This window comes from Primulina huaijiensis, chromosome 9 (assembly GCF_012295235.1).
Source record: "Primulina huaijiensis isolate GDHJ02 chromosome 9, ASM1229523v2, whole genome shotgun sequence".
NCBI lineage: Eukaryota > Viridiplantae > Streptophyta > Magnoliopsida > Lamiales > Gesneriaceae > Primulina > Primulina huaijiensis.
In genome coordinates, this window is record NC_133314.1 from 20546342 (window position 1) to 20557431 (window position 11090).

At 36.3% G+C, this 11090-nt stretch overlaps 2 protein-coding genes across 3 annotated transcripts; one reads left to right on the forward strand and one right to left on the reverse strand.

Moving 5' to 3' along the window:
* Positions 1 to 999: 999 nt before the first annotated feature.
* LOC140984616 (3-isopropylmalate dehydratase large subunit, chloroplastic) lies at positions 1000 to 8559 on the forward strand. Of its 2 annotated transcripts, none has more exons than XM_073452163.1 (15): positions 1000 to 1361; positions 1500 to 1640; positions 1729 to 1899; positions 3627 to 3779; positions 3868 to 3936; positions 4024 to 4140; positions 5095 to 5169; positions 5255 to 5332; positions 5430 to 5525; positions 5709 to 5758; positions 6993 to 7047; positions 7278 to 7409; positions 7515 to 7562; positions 7663 to 7821; positions 8210 to 8559. In XM_073452163.1, exons 1-15 carry the CDS (start codon positions 1314 to 1316, stop codon positions 8348 to 8350), a joined length of 1533 nt encoding a protein of 510 aa, XP_073308264.1. In that variant the 5' UTR covers positions 1000 to 1313; the 3' UTR covers positions 8351 to 8559. The 2 variants fall into 2 exon arrangements, with proteins under 2 accessions (XP_073308264.1, XP_073308265.1); XM_073452164.1 differs by having other exon boundaries at positions 1002 to 1361; positions 1571 to 1640.
* A 1040-nt stretch (positions 8560 to 9599) lies between these two features.
* On the reverse strand, positions 9600 to 10700 carry LOC140983956 (uncharacterized). Its single transcript, XM_073451108.1, has one exon. It carries the CDS (start codon positions 10698 to 10700, stop codon positions 9600 to 9602), a length of 1101 nt encoding a protein of 366 aa, XP_073307209.1.
* Between the last annotated feature and the right edge of the window lie 390 nt (positions 10701 to 11090).

The following is an 11090-nucleotide window of genomic DNA, read 5'->3' on the forward strand; positions in this document are numbered from 1 at the left end:
TATATATATAATAGTCATTATTTTACATACGTATCGTGTGCACATCGTTGGCTATTATTAATTCAACTTTAAGATTGTATTTGAACGAATAAATTTTATTTGAAGGAATGTATTTGATATGAACAGTGTTCTAAAAATCTCCGCCTAGGACCGCCTAGGCGCTGAACCGCCCCGATTTTAGGCCAGTCGAAACTTCTAGGCGCCACCATATTAATCGGTCGCCTAGGCGGCGCCCGGACCACCTAGGCGGTCTGGGCGCCGCCTGGCGTGAAAGTCGCCTATGCGATTTTACAATTATTGCACAAGGATGGATTGTTGATGGTAGAGATGAAGATGTTGAGACAAATGTTGAAGATGTAAGGGAACTTCACGAAGAAGAATTTATACCGGATGAAGAGGAGGAAGAAGCCATGGATTTTGAGTTTGAATCCGATACAGAAGAAGCATTGGAAAAATATGGAGATGAACTAGAAGAGTTGGATGTTTAGGTTTAATATGAATATATTATGTTGGAAAAAATGTTGAACAAATTTAATTTTCATTGTACAACGGTTGTAGTAAAGTAGTAAACTGATGTGGATGATTCATATATAAAAATTTATTAATATATATTTATTATTAAAATTTAAATTTTATAATAATATATATTTCATATACAAACATAATACTCATGAACCACTTAATGAATTTAAGCTTAAAAATAACCGCCTAGGCGGTTAGTCGCCTAGGCGGTAGGCGGACGGCGCTAGGCGGTAGGTAACCGTCCGCCTACCGCTTTTTAGAACACTGGATATGAAAAAGTAAATGAATTATGGATTCCAAATGACACATATATTTGAGTATATTTGAAATCAATCACTAATTTTTTGAAAATATTTTTTTATTATAAAATAAATTTGAAATTTACTTTTATTTTGTTCACTCAAATAAATCAACAATTTCAAATCATAATGACCATAACCGAAAACAGCAGCAAACCAAAGCTCAATCTCCGCCGCAGCCCGACATCAATCTTTATTTGAGGTGGCCTTATCCACAACCAGGCCTCGGTCGGCCCGACGGCCCAAAGGTCAAGCACGACCAACAAAAATTGAACACCGGTGCCCGCCAGGCGCCAAGTAGCCAACCCAAGCTCCATTAATTTGGACATGGAAGGATATAACAATGTGCGCGTAGCCGCCACTGGCACAAGATCAGAACAAATAATGAAAAAAAATGATAGAAGGCAAACACGAGTAGCATTCTTCCTTCCAAATTCCACCTTACCCACTCCTTTTCAGTTCAAACGAATCTAAAAAAATCCGATAAAGAAGATGACTTCCTCTGCCATCACACCACGGTCCCCATTTCACGTAGATCAGGTGCTGTGTTTATTCTATGTATGCATATAATTTTTTTCATCGGTAATTGCATAAAAATGCAATCTTTTAATGAGCTTTCTTCCAGTCTGCTGAAGAGTTTTAACCATTTTGCCACTTATGTTTGTCTGTGTTTCATAGAAACATGTGGGCATTTCGTCTTTCCGTTCACAGCCTTCGTTTTCATTTTCTGCTCAATCTTCCAAAAAAAGGGCTTCAAAGAAAATTGTATCTGTGATGGCACCCCAGCAGTCGGAGCGCAAGCCCGCCACCACTGGCGCGGTAATCGCAATTTTTTAGATAAAAAGTTGAGATTTCGACGATTCTTGTTGATTGTTGGTTTTTGAGTTTGGGTTTTGCATCTTTTCAGGTCAAGACTGGGATGACAATGACTGAGAAAATAATGGCAAGAGCTTCGGAGAAAACGCAGTTGAGCCCGGGTGATAATGTGTGGGTCAATGTGGATGTTTTGATGACTCATGATGTTAGTGGCCCTGGTTCGATTGGGATTTTCAAGAAAGAGTTTGGAGAAAATGCGAAGGTATTTAGTAGTGAGCTCATACTTTATGACTTAAATATATTTTCTTATCTTTCAGTGCTTTGTCTTAATTGGCTGCCGTCATTGTTGCCAACAGTGATGTACCTTGAAGATTGTGGAATTTGAGGCTATGTTAAGATATTTCCACTTGTTTGGTCCATTTCTTTGCTTAGTACAATCAGTATCAGCGAAGATATTATTTTATTGGTTATATAATCTTCGAACAAAAATAATATTTCAAATCGACTTCCGTAGATTTGGGCACAAGATGAATTTGTGCTAATAGTCCTATGTTGTGTACATTGAAATAATCGAAACTTGTGTTACTTGTTCCACGCGTTGCTTTCACAGATGACCCTAAAATATTTGTGGCCGTATGATATTATCTGGCAAACCCGTTGGAGGAGTATTTTTACTAGTTTCTTTTGTACTGCCTTTTTAAATTAGGCCTGGCGGAAATTCGTTATTTACCATCTTATGATACAGTAGAAAGTCGAGTTCCCTTCAAACCCTATGGGCATTCTTTTCTTCAAGACCTTCCAGCCAAATGCCAATGTGTTTTATCCCACCTCATCTTGATAATCTACGCTGCCAAAGATGCAAGACATTTAATATTTATTTTACACGTAAAATAACAAAATAGACTTGGAATATACCCTGACACCACAATCAAATAGTACATAAGTTGACATTTCAAGAAGCTATGGAAACTAAGGTGACTCTTAGCACGGCCTATCACCCACAAACGGATGGCCAAATCGTGAGAACAATACAAACTATGGAAGATATGTTGAGGGCATGTGCCCTAGATTTCAGCGGGAATTGAAGCGAGCATTTACCCTTAATTGAGTTTGCTTAAAATAACAACTATCACAGTAGTATTGGAATGGCTCCATACCAGACCCTATATGGACGAAGATGTCGATCACCTCTATACTGAGATGAGGTAGGAGAGAAAGCCATCATTGGACCCGAGCTTGTTCAAACAATAGTGGATAAAGTAGCAATCATCAAGGAAAGACTCAAAATTGCTCAAGATCGACATAAAAGTTGGGCTGACCTAAAAAGGAAACCAGTAGAGTTTGCGGTTGGAGAAATAGCTTGTGTAAAAGTTTCCCCAATAGAAGGAGTTGTCCAATTCTATAAAGCTGGGAAGCTAAATCTTAGATGCTTAGGACCTTTCGAAATTCTAGAGTAATTGGTAACACTTGCTTGCATATTAGAATTCCCACCAAATGATTCATAATGTCTTCCATGTGTGGCAACTAAAAAGATATATTCCGGATTCTAGTAATATTCTTGAAGCGGGACAACTCTTGATCGTAGGGAACTTAAACGAGGAATTAAAGTACGAAGAAGTTCTTATTCGAATTGTGGACATGAAGGACTATGCACTTAGGCAACGAAACATTCGATACGTCAAAGTACAATGGTCTAATCATACTAAAAAAGAAGCTATTTGGGAACTAGAAGAAAAGATGCCAACACGGTATCCCTATCTTTTCAAGGATCAAGTTGGTTCAAGTTTCGAGGACGTGACGGTATAACCTATTAATTCCTATAATTTTAACTAATAATTCTCATGTTTTTCCTTGTCATCACTGATTGCCGTTGGTTTTCGTGTAATATGTTCATAAGATTGACGATATTTTTTGCTAATACAGTAATAATTCCTATAATTTTAACTGATAATTCTCATGTTTTTTCTTGTCTGATGCATCATACGTCAGATCTGGGACCGTGAAAAAATTGTAATAATTCCAGATCATTATATATTCACAGCTGATGATCGAGCAAACCGGAATGTGGATATCCTGAGGGATTTCTGCAATGAGCAAGATATTAAGTACTTCTATGACATTAAAGATCTTGGGAACTTTAAGGTGCAGTTATGTTATCCTCTGAAATATTTGATGTCCTTTATGTTTGTATAATATAATAAAGTCTATATCTGAGACACTGGCATTGCAGGCCAATCCAGATTACAAAGGTGTGTGCCATGTGGCTCTTGCACAAGAAGGTCATTGCAGACCTGGAGAGGTTTCATTTTCTTAAAACTTCTTGACTCTTAAGTTCTTTTGCATTGCTCGTCGTAACACTTATTGGTTTATCTTTGTTTTCTTTTAGGTTCTACTGGGTACAGACTCTCATACATGTACTGCTGGGGCATTTGGTCAATTTTCTACTGGAATTGGAAATACAGATGCTGGTTTTGTGCTTGGTACTGGAAAACTTCTGCTCAAGGTATGTCTGCAGTATTTTTTATTTTTTTTTTGGATCTTCTTTTTTCATCCTAGTTATTCTGACCATTTTATTTGCATTGAAGGATGCTTAGAATCAATGTGTAATTGAAAAACGCACATTGTTGCACTTATAGATCTGGGAAGAGATCTTTGAAAGAGTCATTTTGTGGACAGATGATGTCATTTTTACATGTTAACAGTATTATCTACAGCATCCTGCTGTCTTGTTTTCTTGATTTTACTTCAGCACTTGACATGGTATGTGAAATAGAATATTTTGTGCCCACGTCAAGAATCGAAACCTACAAGTTCAAAATTTGCAGAAGAAAAATTTTAAGGGTGTATTTGGATTTTGTGTCCTCCTTTTCAGTGTTTCTGGCTTTTTGTTTTCAGAAAATATATCTAGTGATGAAATGAATTTTTGGTTTTGTTTTTAGAAAAATAATTTTTTTAGTGGCCAAATCATGTACGTTTTTGTCTGGAATTGTTATTCAGTGTTATCTTGAAAATTGTAAAAAATCTTGTATTGTGATATAGACATATAGTTTGATATAGTAATAGGATATATTCTGGGAGAGATGAAATTCTGAATTAAAACTAATGAACGTGGTTGGTGTTAACGAACATGGTGGGTGATGTGAAAATGAGTTTTTAGAAAATGAAATGAAAATGAGTTTTTAGAAAATGAAATGAAAATGAGATGATAGTATTTTTTTACAAAAATGAGATAATAGTATCGTTTTGCTTTTAGAGTGATGAAATTGGTGTTCAAAAAAAAAAATCAAACATTGCCTCGACTTTTTTAGGGTTCTTAAATGTTTAAAAAATAAAGCTATTCTCCTTGTCATGATTATAATTTAGCATTTTGCTGCCGTTGGCACGAGTTTACGTGAATCGTATCTTTCTTTGCAAGGAGAGGTGAGTTAAAGGAGTGTTGTACACCATTGCTGTGCAGGTGCCTCCTACATTGAGATTTGTGATGGATGGAGAGATGCCTGATTATTTGCTTGCAAAAGATTTGATCTTGCAAGTAAGTGTAATTTAGTAATGATTATCTAATTGTTTTAGAAATTGGAAGCTTGCATTATTTCACCTAGTTATCGCATCTTTTGTAGATAATTGGTGAAATTTCAGTGGCTGGTGCAACGTATAAAGCAATGGAGTTTCTTGGTTCTACTGTTGAGAGTTTAACTGTAAGTTTCTCTCTCCGTTCACCGGCATTTTAAGTTATTTTAACTCTCCTGGTTCGATAATGAACATGCTCTTCAATCTCGGTTTTGTTTTTTAAAGATGGAAGAAAGAATGACACTATGCAATATGGTTGTTGAAGCTGGGGGAAAGAATGGTGTTGTACCTGCAGATAGTACCACAGATAAATATCTTCAAGTTAGTATGTCATACTACTTATTCAATGAAATGCGACCCTCTCAAGCACACAAAATGTTGGAGAATCTCTTTCTTTAAGTCTCCTTGAACTCAATTTTCTTTTTTGGTTTATAGGTTAAAAGAAATGTATATTTCTTTGTTTTCTTCATGGACAATAATACAGTTTGGTTTTCTAAATCTCAGGACAAGACATCTATTCCCTATGAACCAGTTTATAGTGATGGACAAGCAAGGTAGGTTTCTATCCTATGTCTGGGCAAGTTTCCATTTAATATTTGCTATGCTTTTTGTGAACTATTTACGTATTTTATGTTACTATAAAATGACTTTCATTAACTGCTTATTCACTGTAATAGTTGGTTACGTTAAAGTGACCTGCCTTTATCAATTTCTAATTGTGGTAGAAAATGTTATATATATATCAAAATTTATGTTTATTCTCAATCATGTTTCCTAATTTTTTGCTACTACCCCGCATTCGCATTTAGTTTTTTGGTATGCAAATTCATATTCCTATTTATTGTGCGACTCACTGCGCCGCAGGAGATCCCAAGATTAGGCAGAAAGGGGTGTCCGCGGTGATGAGCTATGGCCACAAGCTATTAATCTCAGAAGCCAGGACATGGCGTATAGGGAAATAAAATTCTACACTTGCATCGTGAAGACAAAATCTAAAGCACTCAACATATTCATTTTAAAATTTTAAAGTGCTGGGAGCAAAATACAATAAATAGAACAAAATACTCCCAGTCGCAAATAATTGAGTCACTTATAAGGCGAAGTCGAACAGAACAAATGACAATAATGACTTATTTTTATTTCAATCGGAACAGAGAAAGTTTAGATGCTCGGTGCTGAACAAAATCGGATCTGACAAATATCTTAACAAACTGTAATAACTAACTTCTATTGGAACTTTTCTCACTTTCCACACCAGAGGCATATCAAACACCTTTTTTTCTTCATTGAACGGTACACTCAGATAAATTAGTCCCAGCTAGCAAATAGTGAGCTTCTGATTATGATAGAAATATTTTTGTGTCCTTGCATAGTGGTTGGCTGATTCTGATAAAAAAAAGTTGTTCTTTAATTTCATTTGACCGTGTTCTCGCAGTGGAAGTCCCTACCCCTAAAATGTGAGAAGGAAGCGGAGCAGTCTCTCTGACTATTGGTAGTTTGGTACTTAAGCAGCATATCTCATCTTGGTTGGGAGTTGATGACGTTTTAAAATATCTGCATTTTCGTAAAAGAAGTTCATAACTATTAGATGTTTTGCGGGAGCAATTTAGATTTAGCTTGACTATAAGCTTTTTAGATTTTTAAGTTTGTAATGCTGCAATGCGTGCTATCATATATCGATCAATTGGTCAGATTTAGATTTTGGGCTTATATTTGGAAAATTTGTTGTGTCTGATAATTGGAAAGTTATGTTATCATGCTAATTTGATAATTTTAAATTTTTTTCAGATTTCTTTCCGAATACAGATTTGACATCTCAAAGTTGGAGCCTGTTGTGGCTAAGGTGAGTTGTAGAAGTCACTTTGACCTCTTTCAGTATGCACCGTTGATAAAGCCTTTAAAAAAATGGGTCTTAAAAAATTGAGTTACATTTTTTTTATATCAAATCTAAGGCAGCTTATGCTTTTTAAGTTTTAAGTAATCAGTGGCGCCTTTCTTTTCTGAATTTTGTTTGTTCGGTGGTAATTCAGATCTTTATGCAATTCTATTGACCTGTTTCATATGATATCTCAGCCTCATTCTCCCGATAATCGTGCGTTAGCCAGAGAGTGCAAAGATGTGAAAATCGACAGAGTTTATATCGGATCTTGTACTGGTGGAAAAACAGAGGATTTCATGGCTGCTGCAAAAGTTCTTCTGGCTTCGGTGTGTATTTTTATTTCTCATTTTGTTTTATTATAATGCCAACTGAAAATAATATTGAACCATTTCCAAAATTTTGGTGAGATTAAACTCGATCCTGTTCCCCAGGGTAAAAAGGTCAAAGTTCCAACATTCCTTGTTCCAGCAACACAAAAGGTATATTGATGCACATGAATTGTTTGTTGCTTTGTAAAGTGTGTTTCAAATCGTCCGGAAGATTATTTTACCTCGTAATTAAATGTTTTAATTTTTTTAGGTGTGGATGGATGTATACAGTCTTCCAGTCCCAGGATCTGGAGGAAAAACTTGCTCCCAGATATTTGAGGAAGCTGGTTGTGATACACCTACGAGCCCGAGCTGTGGTGCTTGTTTGGGAGGTCCCAAAGACACTTATGCACGCATGAATGAACCTAAGGTAAACAAGACTACTCAGCTGTGCTTTATTACCTATATGCACCAGCATGGCTTAAGATACATGATTTCTGTGTTGCCACTCATGAGCTGCTTCTTGTATCTTGAATTTTTTAGAACAATGGATGAATCAGAACTTTTGTTAGTTGGTTTTGAAGGGACAACCCAAGAAAACTCCTATGCTTTTGGATAGATATGCTGATTTTGTAATTCTTGCTCAATTTGACAATGGAATGCATAAAAACCCTTACAAATTTGTTTTATATAGGATAGAAAAATATGACTATTCTTGAAATATATTACATTCTATCCTTTAACTGTACGTGTTTGAAGTTATCTCATGTTTAATTCCAACATTCAAATTGTATTTTGTGAGTTTTGACTGTTAACAGGTCTGTGTGTCTACCACCAACCGTAACTTCCCTGGCCGCATGGGTCACAAAGAAGGACAGATATATCTAGCTTCTCCATATACAGCTGCTGCATCGGCATTGACTGGTTTTGTGACCGATCCAAGAGAGTTTTTGCAATAAGAATTTTCAGAAATGGATGCCATATGATTGCACATACTTGTATTTTATGTGCGTTTGGCTATATGTGTAGTGACTTGTGATATGTTGAAAACTTGCTATTATTACTCCTACCAGTAACCTATCGTTTTTGCAACTTAGGAACCAAGATTGAGCCTTTGGTGTTATAAGTTATGGTAATAAATTGAAAATGTTGTATGAAACGAGACAAAGGGTATGTGCTGGACCTTTGGAATATGACATTGATTTCATTATCATTGATATGCTAAAGTTGGATGGATTACATCTCGAAGTGGCAATGGTTGAAATTGCTGAAAATTAAGTGTTCTCTTGTTGGTACATGTAAGATCCAGTTTTGTTTAAATTACCCAGTTTTGTTCGTTAATACAGTTGGATATTGTCAAAACAGAAAGTAAATGGTAAATATATAATCAATTTTATCCTGGTCGAGTCAAACGACCAGCTATTTTGGGGCTATGTGCTCGTTCTGAATAATCCACTAACCAATCACTCATGGAATCTCTCATAATCTTTGCTCTCTTGGTGCTGGTCATGCTCGTACATCTTTGTATAGGAAGCATCACTCAGTATTTAAATACTATTCTTGAAATTCTTCCAAGACATGGCCCATCATTTTCTGAGAACTTGGTTTTTTTCTTAAGAAAAATGGTATGAACAAACATGATATATAATCCAGTGAATACTTCCAAATGCTACGCTCTCCAATCTCCCGTGGTGAATGAATAAGCAGTCATTTTTTTCCCAAGCTAGTTTGGATTTGATTCTGTAGTTAGTAGCATATATAGTCACATGAATATTACGTATCATTATGTATGAAAATATGATTTCATTTCACAAAAATTTTCAAGTTTTAATTGTATCACTGAAAAACTTTGGGTTTGTCAATTATTATGGTGGATATGACATTGGGCGTACATTCTTGTTAACATTCTGAGCATATTTGGCTGTTGAGTAGTTGCCTCAGAAAGAAAAAGAGCGAGGTGTCAAAGTACCTTACGAATGAAATCATATTAATTTATGTTCAAGCAAAATTCGTTCACATGCTACATATACAGATGGCTAAGAGGATCGATAATGAAATCGAGTTCAGAAAATCGAGAGAACGTCTTGCAACTTCAAGATTACAAATAAATCAGCAATTGTTTTAATATCAACACATAACAACTAAAGTGTGTGTGTGCGGGTGTGTGTTTGTTACGAACTTCTTTATCAACAGTATATTGAGACTTCATTAAAGGAAAGATCGGCTCGAGGTTCCAAAAGGTGGGCTATGAAACCTGGTGCGCTGAGCTTTTTTTCCTGGTGGCTTACCACAAACGCATTGACATTCGTACCCGTATATATTTCCAAAGCACGAAAACAAGCCAGTCCCACCATCCGTATGCCTACGAGCATGCTTAGCAGGTGTTTTATAGCTACTCGAAGAGTATCCACTACGATCATGCAATGGCGGGACATTAGTACGCCATCTTTCCAGTTTGGACCTAAGCCCTTCCACGCTTTCATCCAGGCTCCAACCATCCAATACCGAGCTTTGATTATCATCTAGGGGATATTTCCTCTCGGCCATTATCGCAGCCGCCACTTCAGATGGCGAGGGACCTACCTCGGAAGAATCCAACCCAGGCGATTTTCCTTTGAAGGGAGCACCAACCACATACTTGCTATGTGGCTTGGAACCCTTAGGCGCAACGTAGTCTTGATGACCATTGTGTTTTGAAGTGGGATTATATTTTTTGGCATCTTGGGGCTTGTCTTTTGGTGAATCGCCAATATTTTTCATCCTTCCAGTTTTGGCAACTGATTTTTCATCCATTGCCTTGTTGTTAGGGATTTCATCAACTATTTTACTTTTGTCTTCAATTTTGAGATCACCCTTATCAATCTTGTGAAAGTTAGTTGACTCTTTGCTCAAGATTGAATCGCTCAACACTGAACTTCCCTTGCCTCTGTTACCCTTTTGTTTTGGCTTCTCTCTAAGCTCAGCACCACTAATAACTGAACTTGCTTTTCCTTTCTTGAATTTTATTCCTTTAAATGGATCCACACATTCTGAAATACTAAGAATAGAACTTTCTTTAGCTCCCTTTTTACCCTTACCTGCCAAGACAACCACCGAGCCATTTGGGGAACAATTAGTGTCAACTGTCACGTGTTCGCTACGTTCACTTCTTGATCTACGCAATATAGGCTTGACATTAGATGATGAGTTGTGTTTGTTTCGATTTCCATTGTGATCAATCCGATGAAGATTAGGTGGAAGCTCCGTCACATGATCACGATATCCGACTCCTGAAGCACTGAGTTCTGTGTTTAATGGCATGCTTCTCATAGTGCTATTGATTAGCGCCACACTGATGTTCAGTATTCCCTGTGGGCGTCCTGATGGGCGACGTACCTAAGTCATAAAGTCGAATGTTAAAACTGGAACAAGAAGCATGATAAGTGTACGTGTTGAAGTTTTTATATGAAATGAAAATTCTCAACATTTTTATGGGATATATGACAAAATATGATCAATATGTACATAACTAATCCATTTATGGAATTTTATAACCAGAATAATTTAAGGAAAATGCTGGTTGTACAGTTAAGATTACACGGTTTGATTTCATGTTAAGAAACTTTGGGATATATATGTTGTCCTTGGAACGAGTCGGAATAAGAATTGAATATATATGCATAATTTAAGCTTTTAATTACGAGATTTAAATCATATATA